The sequence below is a fragment of the Carex rostrata genome, chromosome 2 (assembly GCF_964058835.1).
Source record: "Carex rostrata chromosome 2, lpCarRost1.2, whole genome shotgun sequence".
Lineage (NCBI taxonomy): Eukaryota > Viridiplantae > Streptophyta > Magnoliopsida > Poales > Cyperaceae > Carex > Carex rostrata.
In genome coordinates this window covers 14,739,887-14,761,297 of record NC_135919.1, presented here as the reverse complement: position 1 = coordinate 14,761,297, position 21,411 = coordinate 14,739,887, and the positions used below count along the sequence as shown (strand labels likewise).

Below are 21,411 nucleotides of genomic sequence, written 5' to 3'. Positions count from 1 at the left end.
TTTTTCTCTTCTGAAGGTTTGATTTTCTAATTTCTAAAATTAAATCTCCTTTTTCATCACTGAACTTCCAAATCTTCAACTCTTTCTATGATTGGATCACCATGCAATATGGATCTTGATAATTCATATACGATAACACCGGATAGGACCACAGAAGAACACGAATAAAAGACAAAAAGAGCGTAAAATATGTTATATGCAGCCTGTCTTTTGGGTTTTGGACCATTTTTGTTACCCTTGGTTGAAGTCATTATACAAGACTCCCCACATACAGAATTCGTATCCTCTGAGATATCTCAAACTTTGCGTGACCTTATGGAAAATCCCAACCGTTTAAATACGTTCTACATGAATCTCAAAGCACACATAATACTGACCCCTACATCACCCCCCAATAGGCACAGGACACGTCGGTCATGCAAAAGTTGAGATATCTCAGAGGATACGCACTCAAATAAATTTGGCTCTGCTAGAAAGGTAAATTGGTCCCAAATGTCATCGGAACACCAGATACCAGTTGTCATATTTTAACTACAGAAGATCCTGACTTTTATTGAGGGGAATCCAAAGAGCTCTATTGGTTTCAGATTCCCTCTACATTGTACACTTTTCATCTCCTCAGCGTTGATTTCTCATTTGTAAGAATTAAAAGCCAGTACTTATATTTAGAATTCAATCAATTTTACATTTTGTTAGGGATGCTCCTCTCCCGACGAATGATTAACTTGATTTAGAAATTAATGATTCAATCCCCAGAGACATGATACTTTTATCTAAATTAAAAGAGTTTAGTAGGTTAAAAGCATCATATTGATGAGCATGCGGCATGATTAATTATACTTGTGGGAAAAGGAAGAGCGACATGGTTACTACGTGACAGTGTTTGAAGGACATTAGATGCAAATATAGTAAAGTATATGACTGATTGCTAAAATAAAAACTGCACTTCTTTCACTAGCCTTTTCAACTGTAACGGATGAACTCTCTTTCCAGCACCAAAGGCACTTTCAAATTCCAAATCAATCTACCCTTCTCCTCCCTTTCCCTCTGATCCAATTTGTATCTTCTTCGTAGTACCGTTCTCTTTTCTGAGAACCCCAGGAAACCCAATCGGGCAGTGAAGTGCCATGAACTAAGAGATAAGAGGAGGTGCCATGGTACATTTTCTTCTCTTCTTTTAGATGCCATGGGTTTTGCCTGAATTTCTCCTCTCTTCACTTTTGAGTCTGATTTCTTGGAAAAAAAATGAAGAAATCTGCAACTGTGAGTGGTTTTCTTCTTTTCTTGTTTTCCCTTCCATTAAATTGAGTTACTTCATATTGTTGTACTTTAATTTTTCTTTGATTGATGGTGGATGGTTAATGTCAGGGTTTCAAGTTTGACCAATGATTTATTTTTTGGTTCGATGGCACTAAAAATGGTTGATTTAGACAAAATAGGTTCTATTAAGACCACTAGCAATTTTTGAAATAAGATGTTTATTGCGACATAAACATGTAATAATCTTGTATTGGTCCCATAACCAGTACAGCAGTTACTGATACAGTCCTAATTATTTTTTTAATCTAGAAGCTTTATCTAGAATTAAGCACTGCTACAAAACAAAAGGGTACCTTATGTAATTGATGCAACACCAATATTTTGTTTGATTTGGAAATTCAATTCAGAACTAATATAAGCATTGATCTTTTGGTATCTATTTAGTGAGCTTCCTGTACCCTGTACCCAATGGTCCATAGTATAACCTTAATACTAGCAGACTCAACCGATACGCCACAGAAATTTCAATGTTATTCCTCTTTTGGAAGTATTAAATATTTTTTATTATTGTTTGAATATATATGATTCAATGGCCCAAATCTATACGTTTGACCTTTTCTCGTACAATTTATGTGCTTGAATTGCCCAACTCACAGACATCCTTTTCTTCTTTTATTTTATTACGGAAGAGAATTTTCCAAGAGTTTGTGATAGGATTTAATTCCGGCCCTTTAAGCACAGAGCTGATTTAATTAGTGAATGATCGAATGGTGTGTGCAGTTGTACCTCGTTTGACTGGTACTTGGAACCAAAATATTGCTTCCCCCTTAATGTTCTATAAGCTGGGTTATTTTGGGTAAGTTTCCATTTTTTCTCTTGAGTTTTAGGATTCAAAATGCTGGCCAGTTATTGACCCGCTTCCTTCTTATGGGAGGGGACGAGAGCTACCTGGCGGAAGGCATAAAGCCTTAATTTTCGGATCCAGCCTTACTAATGTCATTATTACAGGTTACCCTTCTATTATAACATTAATTAACTGCAATTTTAATGTTTAATTTTAACCAAGAATTTGGGGGTTTTAAATCAATGTAAAGATTAACATTAGGATAAATTGATGCTGCTAGCACAAAGAAACATTACTAAACTTTTTGCACATTTACGGTAATCACACTACTTTTACTGGTCCCACGAATTATTCATATCAATTCCTTGGAGAAGTTTGAAGAGATAATGACTGTTTTTATTTAATTCCAGTTTTGTATACTGGATATACAGTAAGCAGAAAAAAAAATACACTAATATTACTTTTTTCTTCTATCTTTTACACTTCTTTCATTTCTTCATTTTATGATGAACAGTCAGGTGCTCATACAAAATGTGACTGTTCTTAGTGTTCTAGCTGGTATGCACAGGTATTCTACTTCTACTAAAACTCCACCTTGGGACCAAATTGTACAAATACATATTCTTTTCTATTTATTGACCTAAAAAGTAGAACTTGAACCATTTTTCCTATGTCTTGATTTACACTGCAGATCTATTTATCCTCATTTTTCCTATTGTACATATTTCAGTCTCTTCACTAAATTGGTCTGTTGACTTTTATATTGTTAAAATTCATTCTCTGGATCAATAGTATTATTTGTACCCAACCACACAATGTTGAACTATAACTCGATTTTAACCTACTCAATTGTTTTCAAATGTCAGTAACACTGGAACAAACCTGAGCCCAAGTAGACCTAAACGCAAGAAGCTAATTTTAGCCTGACTCGACCTAATGCTAACCTGATATAACATCTCAGCCCTGTTAATCTGTATTGCAACGAGGTTTGACTTGATCAAGATAAACCATATGACCTGACCCGACCCGACCTGCCTTGCCAGATAGTCACCTCTATTTAGCAGGATTACTTGCAGTGTGCCTTATCCATGTCCGCCATAACACTGACAAGTGGTTTCCAATAGAAATGGAACCAAAAGTACTGTATTTCTGTATGTGTCCTTGTTGGTCCACCATATCTATGTTTACTGGTCCCACGAATTATCCATATCAATTCCTTGGAGAAGTTTGAAGAGATAATGATTGTTTTTCTTTAATTCCAGTTTTGTATGCTGGATATACAGTAAGCAGAAAAAAAAATACACTAATATTACTTTTTTCTTCTATCTTTTACACTTCTTTCATTTCTTCATTTTATGATGAACAGTCAGGTGCTCATACAAAATGTGACTATTCTAGCTGGCATGCACAGGTATTCTACTTCTACTAAAACTCCAACTTGAAATATGGAGTAGATTTTTCTTTTCTTCTTTCCTATTTTACCAATGAAAATGTCTAGAGGGTTCTTTTGTTAACTTTCCAATTTTTCTCTGAGTGAAACAACTTGGACTAGTTTAAAATAGCACAAACAGATTCAAAACGAAACATCAAACGTCTTATTAAAATTCAACAATTACAAAACAGAGACAAATTAACTAAAAATATCCTCCTTCATATTCTAAAAACATTAACTAAACATCAAAAACACATAACATATACAAATATCCTTCATTTTCTAAAAATATCAACTAAACATAAAAAAGCACAGCTAACCAGCAATAAAAGAGGAGGGAGCTATGGGGCTGCAGGGGGCGGAGCTACTGCGAGCTGCTGGCGGAGAAGGGATGCAGGGGAGCTACTGCAGCGAGCTGGTGGTGGAGTAGGCTGCAGGGTAGTCGGAGAAGGTGGTGGAGGTGGAGAAGGTGATGGAGGTGGTGGAGGTGGCAGATTGGCGGTTGTGCAAACCGGGTAACCAGCCTCGTGAAGGGCCAGGAAAACGCTGAGGTTCTGGAACTCCGGTACAGTGCTCTCGAAATAGCTAACGGCAAGTTTTGTGCCAAATGTACAGATCACATGAATCAAAACTGGTATTAGCAGCACATGCTCCCAGCCGGAGGTGAGAAAGCTTCGAAGGATCATATTTCCCACGATTACCAAACTAGTGAAACGGAGGATCCTGACGGAAAGAGGTGTCACATTAAACCAATGGCAAGACAGTGCGTGAAGAAGACATGCAAATTCCAATGCATAGGCCATTGCAAAAATATAGAAAGCAAGGACGTCGTTCTCTTTTGTCTTTTGAAATCAAGTATTGCATGTTTCCTGGTTTATTGTTAATTAATCTATTTTATGAAAACATATTAATTTGTCTATTTTTTTTTCTCTTATAATATGTTTATGTTATAATGTAAGGATACAATACCAAAGGTCAGGTGAGAACATTCTAATGAATCATTTTAGTTTTCTCCAATATTATACACAGAATTGCTAATTTTCTAGATATATATGAAAGTGTTCATTGGATGCTATCATTTTTTTTAACTCGACATTTGGCACATTTGATTGGATGCTATCTTGGCACGCATTTGGCACAGTTTCATGTTAATTAGCTGATGAACTCACATGTTTTTAACTAACAAAGCATGACTTTTACATTTTTGAAGGGAAATATCTAGTATGGACGTTGTTTACTTGTTACTCAGTTTTGCTCTTCAACACCCAAAAAAATTATTAATGGGGAGAATCTCTGAACTGAATATAAATTTAATTATTAGTGAGGCTATGGTACTATGCATAATGTGAATTAGTTCGTACTACGGATTAATATTTTTATTTTCAAAATTTTGATAGACAATCTGAACAGTTGAACATAATCTTCTATGAATTTGAACTTATAAACTAAATTTTAGAATTTTGAGAAATTTTTACAATTTTCAAGCCAAACCACTCTATACGTAGTACCATAGCCTCACTCTTTAATTACCCTTCTTTTCTAATTTTCAATTAATTGGTATAGTTATTTTAATTTAAAAGAAAATTTTATCTTGGTTAAAATGAACATACTTCTCGACTTATATGATATAGTTTAGAAATTACGGCAATTTTCTTTTTATTCATTTAATTATTTATTTGTAAATACCCTTTTTGCTAATTTTCAATTAATTGGTATAATTATTTTAATTTAAAAGAAAATTTTATCTTGGTTAAAATGAACATACTTCTCAATTTATATGATATAGTTTAGAAATTACGGCAATTATTGTTTTTTTTTTATTCATCTGGTATTAATACACGCTATTCCAAATATCCACCCATATATATGCGGGCCCTTTCATTTTCCTATTCAACTTTGCACTATTAATGTTTCTCAATGCAATCTCTCTCTCTCTGTTTTTTTTTTTTTTATTGGAGGGGAGTTTCTTAATTCATTCGCTGCTTGTAGGTTGTTTGCTTTGAGCAGCTGAAGCCCGGAGAGATATAAAAGTGACAGTCGTTTGTCTATTTCGTTTTGGTACGACTCGTGGCATGGGGTACCGATCAGATCTTAAAGGATAGTATTAATAGGCCCAATTACAGTGTGCATCTTTAAAGGAAATTCTGATAAGGTGGCAATTGATATTTCCTACAGGGGAGTGCTATTTTGAGCTAAGCCATTACAATATTGAGCGGTGAGAAATTTTTTTTTCACCAATTATCTATTTTACCCTTCTATTCTCTCTCTCTTCATTATTTATCTTAATTAATACAAAGTTAACAAAGAAAATAATAAAGAAAAGATTTTTTCAAAAAAAAGAAAAAATATATTCCAATCCCACAATGATAGACTTAATAATTAATACACTTATCCAATGGTTTTACGTCTAGGTTTTAATTTTCTGGCACACACTTTTTGGTTTTATCAGTCTATGTTTTAACTTTATGTGTATGTGTTCTTTGGTGTAGGGTAGCTCATTTTTTGTGGGTTTGATTTAAAAAAAAAAAATTAGAGTTGTATGTTTTTCTTTTCATATCGGGTGACAGGTGTGCCCTTCTAAGGCTATAAGATTATTTGCACTTTTTTTTGTTTGTCACTGGGGTATATATGTTCATAAACTACACAATGATGGACTTGATTACCATGGCTGGGAAGGTGTGTAGTCATCAGGTTTTTTAATTTTAGATTGAAGGTACCTGCAACTGTGCCCGTTAAATAAAAATATAAATCAGATAATCAGTGGAAACATTCATATCTATAAGGATCAAGGAGAATGGTACACTTTACACCGCTTACATAGTTACAACAAACCTGAACCGTTTTTTTTTTTTTTTTTTTTTTTTTGAAAGAAGGGTGAGAGTCAAGCCAAATTTCTTTTATAATGACACAAAGCTGTTTTTATATTACATGGAATAAAAACATAAAAACAAAAAGTAAATAAGAAACAGTAGCAGGGTATGAGATGTATTTTTTTTCTTTATTAATTGTTTTTTTTGTTAACTTGATATTAATTAAGATAGATAATGAAGAGAAATAATAGAATGATAAAATAGATATTTGGTGAGAAAATTTTCTCTCACCGCTCAATATTGTAATAACTTAACTCAAAATAGCACTCCCCTTTCCTATACCAGTCGATGAGTTTCTTCATTTCAGTGACCAGGAAAATTCTCGTGTGGTGCTGGACACATGATGGTTTATACACATCGACATCAATCTAGGTGTGTTCGGATGTAAAATTCCTACAGGAAATTTCATGGGTTTTGGGATGTTCTTGTTATTCTCATTTGAGGGCATTCGAGAGACCATTTTTTTACCCAAATTTTTTCTGAGGGAATAACTCACTCTTCCCATTTCAATGCATTTTTGGGCCTCAAAATTCCCGACCTCAGAACTCATTTTTTTGTTCCCATCTACTCTCTCTCCAATGACATGGACCCCAATTAAAATAGTCTCTCTTTCTCCACGTGACACATGAACTCTCCTCTCTCCTCTCTCCTTTTTCAAATAAGTGCATGGGAGATGGGTATCTATAAATGATGCCTCTTCTTCTTCAAAATTGACTGTGGAACTAAGCAAATTGTGGAACCATATTTTTTTTTTCTTTTTTGCAATTGCTGGATTTGTAAGTTGTTTGTAAAACAAATCATAAACTGTTACAACTTTGTTTGGTGAATGTTTATTTTTTTAAATGATTTTAATTGTTGTTTTCTTATTTTTTTAATTATATATTTTTAGTGTTTGTTTGTTTTCTTATTTTTGTTTATATATTTTAAGTGTTTATTTGTTTATCAATGTTTAATATTTTTGAATGTTTTTTTTAATATTTATTTTTTGTAAATGTTTCTAATTGTTGTTTTTTTATCAAGATTTACATATTTTCTTATTTTATATGTACCCATTTTAGTAATAATTTTTATTAGATTTGTTTCATCTATTTAATATTATTATTTAATCAAATTTATTTAATTGCATTATTATAATTTTATTAATAAAAATAATTGTATAATTTAAAAAATAAGCAAACGAAAATATTGTATTAATCGTCCCCAATGATCAATTTGTAAATGTTTTTAATATTTTATTTTTTTTGTAAATGTTTTTAATTAAATATTTAAAATTTAAAATTTTTGTTTGTTTTCTAATTTTTGTAATAACATAATTTAAATGTTTATTTTTTTGTAAGTGTTTGTACAAGTTTATTTTTTGTAAATGTTTTTAATTACATATTTTAAATGTTTGTTTGTTTTCTAATTTTTGTAATTATATATTTTAAATGCTTGTTTATTTGTTTGTTTGTTTGTTTATAAATGTTTATTTTTTGTAAATATTTTTAATTGTTGTTTTCTTTTTCCTTTTTTTAAAATTTATTTATAAATAGATTCTTATTTTATTTGTACCATTCTAGTAATATTTTTATTAGAAATCGTTCATCTTTTTAATATTATTATTTAATTAATTTTATTTAATTTCATTAATATAATTTTAAAAAATATGTTTATCAAATGTTACAATTTGCAACCCATTAAAATATTAAATTTACAGTATATTATTGGTCTAAATAAATAGATGGTGGCAAGACAGTTTTTTTTCTTTGTAATTTTATATTTAATTACTTTTTTATATTAAGATAACTTTAACATAATTGGTTAAAATCAATACAGAACATAACGCTATACTATTCACAAAAAATAATTAAATAAAAAATTATTTATAACTAAACTAAACTAAAACAATCAAATAAATATACATATTTTAAATAGGAAAAATTTCTAGTGTATCCATACAAACTTTCAAAATAGCCAATTTTCTCATGAAAACACCTTAATATCCAATATTCCCATCAAAATTCAACATTCTTTCTTTTATCCCCTTTCATTTATTTAAGTTATTTTTAGTAATTTTAAAAATAAAATTAACAAATTTACCCTTCTCTTTCATCTCTCTCCTTCTCCTCCGTTATTTAAAAAAATAAAGATACAAGTACTGAAGTACGTGAATATTGTTGAAAAGCTATCGGTGCCTTAATTTATGGCTTCATTTGTTTTTGGCTTAATTGGCTTAATTTCGATTTTAAATATTATGCACTTCCTTTGTTTTTGGCTTTTTTCTCATTCATGGCTACTTTAAAGGTAGGTGTAAATTTTCTAATTTGTCCTTAATTAAATTTTAACTTTCGGTGAAGGTTGTAACTGCTTAGCGATATATGATTTTTGAATTGCGTTATTTGGAGGAGCTTGCAGAACTGTGTAGGCATTTTGCTAATTTCTCAGCATCCTTTTCACCGATGAACAGATGGAACAGTAAGTGTTGAAAAAAATTAATTGCTCTTCGACACTGTCGGTAGATCCAAAATCCAATCGCGACCCAACCTAACATCCATTTTTTAACCAGAGAAAAAAAAAACATATTTAAATCTTGGTGCGGAATAGCATCACCACATTTTTTGTAGATGCATCTTATGGGAGTATGACCTACAGCAAAATTTCTATGAATTTCTTTGTACGTGCAGGAGGAGCAGATAAATTAGTGAAAGGGGAGGAGATAGAAGAGATGAGGGTATATTTGTCAATTTTATATTTAAAATAACTAAATAAAAAGTTAAATAAATAAAAGGGTTAAAGGAAAGAATGTTAAATTTTTGATGGGTATATTGGATATTATTTTGTTTTCATGGGAAAATTAGCTATTTTGAAAGTTTGCATGGGTACACTAGAAATTTTCCTTTATAAATAAAGATTTCTCACAATTAATCCTATGATACAAACGAACACTCATTTTCTCATATTTCCATAATTAATCCCGTACGTTCCGTATCCGTGGGTTCCCACTTTTTCAAAAGTGAATTACTATTCTCATTCCTATTCCCATTCCGTAATCCCGTGACATCCGAACACGTCAGGTGGGAAGATGAAATAGCAATATACAATCATTTGGCGGAGTTTGGCACCATCGAAGGTCAGGATTTTTGCTTTTCTTTGTTTACATAAAAGGCTTCTCACAAGAGATATGATGCTTAGACGAAACTTGAATTGCAAAGAGAAGTGTCCCATGTGCTTAGTATCCTCTCAAAGAGGGTATGAGCCACAAGATTCATGGGTGTTCTTTGGGATATTTGAAAGCAAACAAATGAGTTCATTTTCAAGAAGAAGAGATTACCTTCTAAGAATTTAGCATTGCTGATCAGGGAGAAAAATGAGTTATGGTTGAAATGTGCTATAAGATGGAGGGTTACAATAATTACATTTGTAAGAGGTAGCAGTCTTTTATTTTGTTGTTATTTAGTTGTTAGGATTTTGTTGTACTAATTACATCTATTTTTCAAACTCGGTAGCTTTTACCAAGTATTTTTTTTTTTTTTAAAAAGTGTGTCATCTTATATGAGGCCGGCAGTGGAGACGTCGAGTCAATATTTTTTAAAAAGCTACTAATAGTCTCCGAACACTAATTTTAGATAATGTCTGAATGTAATTGAAAAATTGAAATTTTAAAGTGTGTCATCTTATATGAGGCCGACGGTGGAGACGTCGAGTCAATATTTTTAAGGAAGCTACTAACAACTTCCGGACGATAATTCTTAGATAATGTCCGGATATAATTAAAAAGTATCTGTAAACCTTTTCTAATATTTTTGTAAACTTCATTATTCAATCTTGTAAAACAATTCAATGAATTCTGCAAAAACTAGCGACTTTTTATTATAGTGTATTCCCCAATAAATCTCCAGTCTAACTACTTTGATCAGGATCACTTATAGTACTTTGAGAAGGACCACTTGTAGAAATTTTCTAACGACTTTTCAACTTAAAAAATGTCTGTAAACCTCTTCTACTAATTATGTAAACTTTAATACTTTACTCTAATAACTAATATAATGAATTATGCAAAACTAGTGATTTCATTATAGTGTGGTCCACAATAAACCCCAGTCTAACTAACTGCTTTGACCATGACCACTTGGACCACTTGTAGTACTTTGACTTAGACTAATGGGACCATTGGTAGAAGTGGTCCAAGCCATTGGGGAGATTTTCCGGGGATTATAGTCCGGAGATATTATATTTTCTCTATTTTCAATGGGACTAATTTTGTAGAAGTCATCCAATTTTGTTATTATTTTAAATATTAAGTATATTTTTATAATTTTTAATGAAAAAAAATACAATAATATAAGCTTGTTGTGGATTTATTTTTTAATAATACATATTTTTAATATTTTTTGAATCTTAAATCAATTTTTATACATATATTTTTTATAGAAAAAGTATAGAAATGGAAGTATATATTTGAAAAAAAAAAACAAGAATTGAGCTAGGAGAGCAACTGCCATCGAACGCTGGATTTGTAAATTTGTTGGGGCCTTTATATGATCCGATTTGTTAAAAAGGAATAGTAAGGACATCTCCATTTTAATAATAATATAATTATAAATGTTGGTATAGTAATGATAATATCATATATGTAAATCATTTTTTTAGCAAAATTTAATTATTTAAAAATTCGTCAAAATGGACAAATCAAACATTTATAACTAATTAATATTTGATAATGATATCTATTAAATATTGAATCCGTCTCATAAGTTCAAATTAAGGATGAATTGAAGAGATGAAAATGACTTTAATTTTTAAGAAATGATTGCTATGGTTGCACAATAACAATATTTTATAATCACATGGAGCAAGATGCCGAAATTTTTAAATATACCATTATCCTAAAAAAGATAAACCAAACTACTACTTCTTTCAAAATTTCAAATTTTGACATGACCGCATTCTCAAAATGCGGCCACTTTTCTGCGGGCCGCATCTAGGGGATGCAGCCACCTTTTTTTTTTTTTTTTCTTTCTTCTTCTTCGTGTAGTTCAATCTGAACGGAAAAAAAAAGATGGCCGCACCTAGGGGATGTGGTCATGTCAAAAATTGAATTTTTCAGAAATTGTAGTTGTTTGGTTTTTTTTTTTTGAAAGTATGATATATTTAAAAATTTCGAAGCAAGATGTTCCGAACAAAAGTGAAAAGTTGTTTGAGAGCTCTCCTCTCCCTATTGATCAATTATAATAGAGGTTTGAAAGTTGTATAATGTGAAAATTGTTTTCACATCAGCTCAGTGAAAAATTTAAGGGATGCGAAAAATTGCTTATACTTTTGCTCACTGGTAGATTTAAAAAATGCGGAAAATTGCTAAATTCTCTTAGGAATAATAATTAATAATTTTGTCTTTTATTCTTTTATAATTTTTGCAAGTGCTAATATTTTTCGGACTTCTTTATAGAATTAAATTACACTACAATAATTTATTCAACTTTTCTCAATCTTAATTTTGTGATTCCGCTCTTACACCAATTCTTTATTGTCACCCTACCATCTTCATGATTGTCGGCACTGAAAATTTTCACTTGAAAAACCGTATAAAATCATAAAAGATAAATCGGAAAAAAGAAGAAGAGTTTATTAGAATTAGAATGCATACAAGATTGATTTTGATATTGATATTTCGGTCATAGAGTCGCAATCTAATGAAAAATTGAACACTAATTCCATATTCATGACAAAAATAGGAGGTTCCTGGTGCTCTCTTTTACGTGTTATTTGTCGGCAAATGCAGCAAAAAATATTCATAAACCCTGAGAAAACACCACAAAACATCCACAGAATGATAATCTTCTTCTCTGGGTTTAAAGCTAACTAAGTCTCATAGTACAATTAAAAGATATTAGCAATGGTTTAAAGCAAGCTGACCTCTCCATGTGCCTATGTATCCAAAATTGGGTTCATGTACCCCACCTACCCATCTTGCGGTAAATTTGAAGAAATAAAAGACAGCAAGAAACTAAATTTTGGTACTGTTGTACCTATTTGTTTATCTTTCTTGCTTTTATTTGTTAATTAATTTTCTCGTTGCCTTCATTCCAGCTGGTACCGACGTACCGTCTATCTAATGCCCATGCGCAGACACGTCAGGGACTCTCGGATGCTTTCAACCACTTTTTGTTAAAAATGGATTTACGGATCCTTTATCGTTCTTATTTTTGAGATATAGATACGTATAAATTCGGATCAATATAATATTTGAATATCAAATAAATACAGTTAAGAATTTAATATTGAATATATAAAACAACTTATAAATTAACTTATAAAATGTTCATTTCTTTTACTATTTATTAAGCTACATTGAAAATTGATGATCTAATGTTCCAGTTTAGTTTTATTGTTTGGTTAAGCTATCATTGGATCAAAGATTTTCAAAATGACTTAATAAATAGTAAAAAAAAATTCAAAAAATATATATAAAATTTGGTCTCCAAGCACATTTTAATATAGAGATCATATCTAACGGTTTAGATTGATTTTTTAGACTTTGAAAATTGAAAAACGACTTAGTTGCACAGAAACTTCACAAACAATTGATTTGATATTAGCTACACACACTCTCTCTCTTTGTGTATATATCACTAAATTCATTTTTCGTCTTATAAGTTTTAAGTTTGACTAGTATGCTATCAATAGTATAAGATGCTTTGTGCTATTATCCCTGACACTTGTTAAATTGGCTTCGAACGACCAATATAAACGTTTTAAATTGATTTACTCAACAATTGATGTGTTTACATACAAATTTTATAAATCATCGAAAAAAATTATAAGTTAATATTAATATTTTTATTTTTTATAATTTTTTTACCGTTTGACTTTATGCAAAAATAAATTTTAAATATTTTAAATTTGCATGTAAACATATTATTTATAAAGTAAATTAGTTTTAACAGTTTAAATTCAATCATTTGAAGTCTATACAATAAATTTTCAAATCAATTGCATGATATATCGCGATACTATCAATAATATATCAGACAAACTCTTTGGCCTTTCTGGTAAATATCTACTCCGGCTTCTGATTATGGAATAAGTAAACCACGTCACGTAATTGAAACTGTCAAAAATATAGACAAAATAAAATCAAATGAAATGACCGTTTATATAATCTGACAGCTTAAGGTTTTAGAATAACCGTTTCGTATAGTGTTACACTGTTTTTCTTTTGCATTACCAAACGACTACTTTTCATTAATTAAACGAAGATAAATAATTCAAATTGCAGGGACCGATGCAAGAATATGGGATGCCTTTGGAGACAATTTGTCTAATTCCTCTTGTAGAAAGGTGAACAAAGTTTAAAGCTACTTTTATACCATATCTCTTGAATTGACTCATGTCTTCCATTTAGTTTGTATTTGCATTTTTGTTTAAATCTACGATGAATCTTTTTATTACTGGGGCAACATAATCCATTTTAGTTGCATGTGCACTGCCAAAGTTCTACATTAATTACTGTATGATAGTTCGACTCAATACAATTCTACATTAATTACTTGTGACAGGACAAAACAATTTCGATCTCCTGTTGGCCATGGCGCATGTTATGCTCTCTACAGAAACTTTCCGAGATTTAATTTTGTGTGATACTTTTGACTATTTAATTGAAACATGACAAATGAGCATTTCGTTTTGTACAATGAAATTCCAATCCTATTAAACTTCTTTATTTTTATTTTTTTTGACTAAATGGCCTGCACAAGAGTCAGAAAGAACAAATAAAAGAAAGGGAGGGAGAGAAAAGGGGTAAGTGGAGGGAAATGTTTCATGTCTCAAAAAGAAATTATACAAGTTATCATTCGTGATGAGGTGGACGCCACATCAATTTTTTGAATGAAAAATGTGACAGAGTGACTTAATCGAAACTAATACAAAGTTCAGTGGCTACTGAGAAACAAATCAAATTTGAGTGACCAATTCGTAACAAAGAGCAAAATTTAGTGTCCTCCGATGCAATTTACCCTATAATTATTTAATACTAATTTAATATTTAAATTAATATTATATTACATTTAATATTAAACTAATATTATATTTAATTTAAGAATTTTAATATTAATCTAAGCTGATATTATATTTATTTAATACTAATCTAATATAATATTATATTATATTTAATATTAATTTAAAAGTTAAACTAACTATAATTGAAAAAAATCAAATATTTTATTAATAACACTAACCCCATTATCTCTATTCTTACTAGCCCACTATTTTTATGGATTAGTAGAATAGAGCTATTTTTAAGCTAATCGAATTTGATAATTTATATTTGGATCACTAAAATTTAAAAATAGTAGAGCTAACTCAAAAATAACTTTATTCTTGAGTGATACAAACATATCCAAAGAGAAAGAAGTCTATGCTGATCTGATTCGCAACTCGTGGAATCTCTTTCCATTGTCTTTGTAATGTGTATGTCCCCGGTCTCTGACACCTCCACGCCCAATTCACCAGTAGGTGGTGTTATTTTAGCGCCTCTCTTTTGAGACCACCAATGCCGCGGTACTATATTTTTCAGGCATTAAACAATTTAACTTTATCTTGATCATATGTTAGTTCGAAAATTGCTAGTTCTGTCTATTTTATAAAGAACAAAACAATATTATTCTCTTCTGAAGGTTTGATTTTCTAATTTCTAAAATTAAAATCTCCTCTTTTAGCACTTCCAAATCTACAACTCTTTCTATGATTGGATCACCATGCAATATGGATCTTGATATATCATATACGAAAACACCGGATGGGACCACAGAAGAACACGAATTAAAGACAAAAAGGACGTACTATATGTAGCCTGTCTTCGAGTGCGTATCCTCTGAGATATCTCAACTTTTGCGTGACCGACGTGTCCGGTGCCTATTCGGGGGTGATATAGGTCAGTATTATGTGTGCTTCGAGATTCGTGCAGAACGTATTTAAACGGTTGGGATTTTCCATAAAGTCACGCAAAGTTTGAGATATCTTAGAGGATACGAATTCCCTGTCTTCTGGGTTATGGACCATTTTTGTTACTCTTGGTTGAAGTCATTATACAAGACTCCCCAACCCCAAATACATGGGTACTTCGAGCATCTAGATTTTCAGTGGTCATAACAGTGCACTAAAATGTGCGTCATATCACTGACAAAAATAAATTTGGCTCTGCTAGAAAGGTAAATTGGTCCCAAATTGGATCGGAACACCAGATACCTATTGTCATATTTTAACTACAGAAGATCCTGACTTTTACTGAGGGGAATCCAAAGAGCTCGATAATGGTTTCAGATTCCCTCCACTACAATTGCCCCCAGGCCCCCCACATTGACATTGCAATTTGTACCCTTTTCATCTCCTCAGCGTTAATTTCTCATTTGTAAAAATTAAAAGCCAGTACTTCTTATATTTAGAATTCAATCAATTTTACATTTTTAGGGATGCTTCTCTCCCGACGAATGATTAACTTGATTTAGAAATTAATGATTCAATCCCACATACATGATACTTTTATCTAAATTAAAAGATTTAGTAGGTTAAAAGCATCATATAGATGAGCATGCTGCATGATTAATTATACTAATTAATTATACTTGAGGGAAAAGGGAGACCGACATGGTTATTACGTGACAGTGTTTGAAGGACATTAGATGCAAATATAGCAAAGTATATGACTGATTGCTAAAATAAAAACTGCATTTATTTTACTAGCCTTTTCAACTGTAACGGATGAACTCTCTCTCCAGCACCAAGGGCACTTCCAAATTCCAAATCAATCTACCCTTCTCCTCCCTTTCCCTCTGATCCAATTTGGATCTCCTTCATATTACCGTTCCCTTTTCTGAGAACCCCAGGAAACCCAATTGGGCAGTGAAGTGCCATGAACTAAGAGACAAGAGGAGGTGCCATGGTACATTTTGTTCTCTTCTTTTAGAGGACATTAATAGTCACTGTCATGATTTATATTATATCCCCTTTTTCTCTCTCTCATTTGGCTTTTCTCTTTTCTGAGCTGGTCGGTTGGTTGTGCGTTGTGCAAAGAAATGGCAACAGAAGGCTGAAGGGTTTTGCTTGAATTTCTCTTCTCTTCACTTTTGAGTCTGATTTCTTGGAAAAAAAAATGAAGAAATCTCCAACTGTGAGTGGTTTTCTTCTTTTCTTGTTTTCCCTTCCATTAAATTGAGTTACTTTATATTGTTATACTTTAATTTTTCTTTGATTGATGCTGGATAGTTAATGTCAGGGTTTCAAGTTTGACCAATGATTTATTTTTTTGTTCGATGGCACTAAAAATGGTTGATTTAGACAAAATAGGTTCTATTAAGACCACTAGCAATTTTTGAAATAAGATGTTTATTGCGACACAAACATGTAATAATCTTGTATTTGCTTTCTTGTTTTGGTCCCATAACCAGTACAGCAGTTACTGATACTGTCCTAATTATTTTTTTTAATTTAGAAGCTTTATCTAGAATTAAGCACTGATACAAAACAAAAGGGTACCTTACTACCTTATGTAATTGATGCAACACCAATATTTTGTTTGATTTGGAAATTCAATTCAGAACTAATATAAGCATTGATCTTTTGGTATCTATTTAGTGAGCTTCCTGTACCCTGTACCCAATGGTCCATAGTATAACCTTAATACTAGCAGACTCGACCGATACGCCACAGAAATTTCAATATTATTCCTCTTTTGGAAGTATTAAATATTTTTATTGTTCGAATATATATGATTCAATGGCCCAAATCTATACGCTTCACCTTTTTTTTTGTACAACTTATGTTCTTGAACTGCCCCAACTCACAAACATCCTTTTCTTTTTTTCCTTTTTAACTATAGCACCGAAGGGTGAATTATTAAGTTTGTATTCTCCACGAAGTTCAATCCTGAATTGGTCTTTGAATCTGCAAAAAGAAAAGAATAAATAAAGCAAAAAAGTGATCTTAGTAAATTACCGCTGCTATATAATTGGACAATGAAAATAATATAGAAACTTAGATCCCAAATTGTAATTGAATTTGAATGAGAAATAGGATGATCCTCACATAGATTTTCATTATTTCCGTATAGTTCTGTCAAGCACTATTTTTGGCTACATCATTTCTCAACTTATTGTGGGCCCATGCATCAGTCTCATATTGCAAGTCCATGGAACCCACCAAATACCGCCCGCACAGCGTGACCATAACTGAGTTTGGTGCCGTAGGAGATGGGGTCACACTGAACACGAAGGCATTTGAAAATGCTATATTCTACCTTAACTCCTTTGCAGACAAAGGTGTGGTTTCTACCCATTCAATGCTCTAGAAACCTGAAGCGATAAACAATAGTGTTTCTTTTTTTATTTTTTTGTTATGGGCTTCTTCTTATTTCTCTGTTGACTATTGAACACCAATACCCAACATTTACTAGATTTTGGCAATTTTGCCCTCTGTCTAATGCCCACTTTAAGTAAAACCCAACCAAACGTTTTTGGTGGCTAGGTTCCAAATTAGAATGAGGTAATTTTGAAGTGATTTAATTAAACTGAGCTGGAAAGTTCAGGGGCAATTTAATCATTCTTTGAGTAATTTAGTTTTAATTTGGGATGTTACAAGTTGAAATCTTGGGTGCTTGGAGGGTTATAGGAATCTGAGTTCATGATCTCATGCTCTGGTGCCATTTTGCCAAAAGAATTGCCGTACAAAATTATGCAGACAGGGAAGTTGATCTTATCATATTATATTCTAACAGGTGGTGCGGAGTTGTTCGTGCCTGCTGGAAAGTGGCTGACTGGTAGCTTTAACCTCATCAGCCATCTCACATTGTCTCTGCATAAAGATGCTGTGATAATTGGATCTATGGTAAGTGATGAAATTTTTAAATATCATGGGAACTGGTTTTACCAGTTGGTACCAGGCCAGAATCAGGTGTCAGTATTTGATTATGGAAGAGAATTTTCCAAGTGTTTGTGATAGGATCTAATTCAGGCCCTTTAAGCACAGAGCTGATTTAAGTGAATGATTGAATGGTGTGTACAGTTGTACCTCAAATATTGCTTCCCCCTTAATTTTCTATAAGCTGGTATGCACAGGTTATCTACTTCTACTAAAACTCCAACTTCAAATATGGAGTAGATTTTTTTATTTTTTTATTTTACCAATGAAAATGTCTCGAGGGTTCTTTTGGGTAAGTTTCCATTTTTTCTCTTGAGTTTTAGGATTCAAAATGCTGGCCAGTTATTGACCCGCTTCCTTCTTATGGGAGGGGACGAGAGCTACCTGGCGGAAGGCATAAAGCCTTAATTTTTGGATCCAACCTTACTGATGTCATTATTACAGGTTTAATTTTAACCAAGAATTTAGGGGTTTTAAATCAATGTTAAGATCAACATTAGGATAAATTGATGCTGCTAGCACAAAGAAACATTACTAAACTTTTTGCACATTTATGGTAATCGCACTAGATAACTGCTCCAATTTAGTCCTAACTCACAATTAATGTCTCCTAAAGATTGAACTTGAGAAATTTTGGTCATTTGGTGACTTGTACCATATGATTTTTCAAATAATGTACCGCCTAAGTACTTTCCAAAATCTTGGTCTGAAGCAAAGTGACCTAAGCTTGGTACTAATAAATATACTGGTACTTTTGTTTCATAGGTGCAAATGGAACTATAGATGGCCAAGGAGCAATTTGGTGGGAACGGTTTCAAAACCACACACTTGACTATACAAGGCCACATTTAGTCGAGATGATGTATTCTACTGAAATAGTCATTGCAAACCTTACATTTGTGAACTCACCATTTTGGGCTATCCACCCTGTATATTCAAGGTATACCACTTTGATCCTGAACAGTTGTAATTTTCATTATTTTAAGTTGGTCCTTGAATTAGGAATTGAAGTTGGTCCAGCCAATATCTACATTAAATGGTTTAGTATATTTCATATACACAAATATAGATCACGTGGAAAACAACTTGGGACCAAATTGTACAACTACATATTCTTTTCTATTTACTGACCTAAAAAGTAGAGCTTGAACCATTTTTCCTATGTCTTGATTTACACTTCAGATCTATTTATCCTTATTTTTCCTATTGTAGATATTTCAGTCTCTTCATTTAATTGGTCTGTTGACTTTTGTATTGTTAAAATTCATTCTCTGGATCTAGAGCTTATTATTTGTACCCACCCACACAATGTTGAACTATAACTCGATTTTAACCTACTCAATTGTTTTCAAATGTCCGTAACACTGGAAGAAACCTGAGCCCAAGTTGACCTGAACTCAAGAAGCTAATTTTAGGCTGACTCGACCTAATGCTAACCCGATATAACATCTCAACCCCGTTAATCTGTATTACAACGAGGTTTGACTTGATCAAGATAAAACCATATGACCCGACCCGACCCGACCTGCCTTGCCAGATAGTCATCTCTATTTAGCAGGATTATTTGCAGTGTGCCTTATCCATGTCTGCCATAACACTGACAAGTGGTTCCAGTAGAAATGGAACCAAAAGTACTGTATTTTGTATCTGTGTCCTTGTTGGTGCACCATATCTATATTTGAAGAGATAATGACTATTTTTACTCAAATCCAGTTTTATATGTTGGATATACCTTAAGAAGAAAAAAGAAATACACTAATATTATTTTTTTCTTATATCTTTTTCACTTCTTTCATTTCTTCATCTTATGATGAACAGTCAGGTGCTCATACAATATGTGACTGTTCTAGCACCCCTTGACTCACCAAATACGGATGCAATTGATCCAGGTACACGTGCCTTGTTTTTAAAACATGAACATGACAAAAATGTACAGTCTGCTAACTTATGAGAATATAAATCAATCCAGTCTCTCAGAGAAATTAATACCATCCAATTGCACAAGGTCAGAAATGGTTAAACAAAAAAAAGAGAAAACTACCAGAAATGACAATAAAAAGGAAAAGAAATTCATATAAACCAATACCAAATATAAGTATTACCCTTATTTAATTGCACATACTAATTCTTGCCAAAAATTCCAAATGTATGTAGATTCATCTACAAATGTATGTATTGAAGATTGCTACATAAGCACTGGGGATGATGTTATAGTCATAAAAAGTGGATGGGATGAATACGGGATCTCATTTGCACATCCGAGTACTAACATCAGCATTCGTCACATTACTGGCCAGGCTGGCTCTGGTGCCGGGATTGCAATTGGCAGTGAGATGTCAGGTGGCGTATCAGAAGTTCATGCTGAGCATTTACACTTTACAAACTCTCTCCATGGCATTCGAGTAAAAACCTCTACAGGCCGGGGTGGGTATGTTCGTAATGTGTACATCTCTGATGTGACCATGAATAATGTAAGCATAGCTATTAGGATCATGGGGCAGTACGGGGACCACCCGGATGACAAATATGACAAAAATGCACTTCCTATTATTAGTAGGATCACTATAAAGGATGTAATTGGGTTCAATGTTGGTACTGCCGGCATGTTGGAGGGCATTCAAGGAGATAACTTCAGCAACATTTGCTTGTCAAATGTTTCATTTGGGTCAGTGAAATCAAATCCTCCATGGAAGTGTTCAAACATAGAGGGCTACTCCAACATGGTCACACCAGAGTTGTGTAATGCGCTAAATCAAGTGCCACTTCAAGCAACTGATTGCTATGAAGATGATATTTTGGAGCACCCACCACATAGATCTCATGCAAGTCGATCACGCAGACCTTTTCTTAAGTTGTCTTCAATGGATTAGTGCAGGTTTGTTTTATTGTGTATGGTGTTTATTTGTCTATTAATTTTGTGATTCCTATGGTTTTTGTTTTTTCCTCCTGTATTTTTGTACATAGCTCAGGGAGTTTGGTTGTTTTCTGCATGTTCCATTTGTAGTATTTATTTGAGAATCTTCTCCAATTTGTAATGAAATAAGAGATTGTTGGCTAAAATGCTGTAAGGTGCATGGGCATTTTAGCTTTACAAAGGAATATATTTATGGAGTCAT

At 32.3% G+C, this 21,411-nt stretch overlaps 1 protein-coding gene across 4 annotated transcripts; it reads left to right on the top strand.

The window, feature by feature from the left end:
* The first annotated feature begins 1,186 nt into the window (after positions 1-1,186).
* On the top strand, positions 1,187-21,355 carry LOC144544585 (putative polygalacturonase). 4 transcript variants are annotated; one of them, XM_078293135.1, is made up of 8 exons: positions 16,090-16,322; positions 16,454-16,550; positions 17,490-17,697; positions 18,153-18,262; positions 18,619-18,739; positions 19,061-19,235; positions 20,114-20,184; positions 20,450-21,355. In XM_078293135.1, exons 2-8 carry the CDS (start codon positions 16,533-16,535, stop codon positions 21,163-21,165), a joined length of 1,419 nt encoding a protein of 472 aa, XP_078149261.1. In that variant the 5' UTR covers positions 16,090-16,322; positions 16,454-16,532; the 3' UTR covers positions 21,166-21,355. The 4 variants fall into 4 exon arrangements, with proteins under 4 accessions (XP_078149270.1, XP_078149245.1, XP_078149261.1 ...); XM_078293127.1 differs by having other exon boundaries at positions 16,115-16,322; positions 16,425-16,550; XM_078293144.1 differs by lacking the exons at positions 16,090-16,322; positions 16,454-16,550 and adding an exon at positions 1,187-1,263.
* Positions 21,356-21,411: the final 56 nt, after the last annotated feature.

Excerpts from the sequence above, each read along its gene's own strand:
- LOC144544585 (XM_078293144.1), top strand. Across the intron at positions 17,698-18,152 it reads TAACTCCTTTGCAGACAAAG|GTGGTGCGGAGTTGTTCGTG; the intron begins GTGTGGTTTCTA and ends ATATTCTAACAG. Across the intron at positions 20,185-20,449 it reads TACGGATGCAATTGATCCAG|ATTCATCTACAAATGTATGT; the intron begins GTACACGTGCCT and ends AAATGTATGTAG.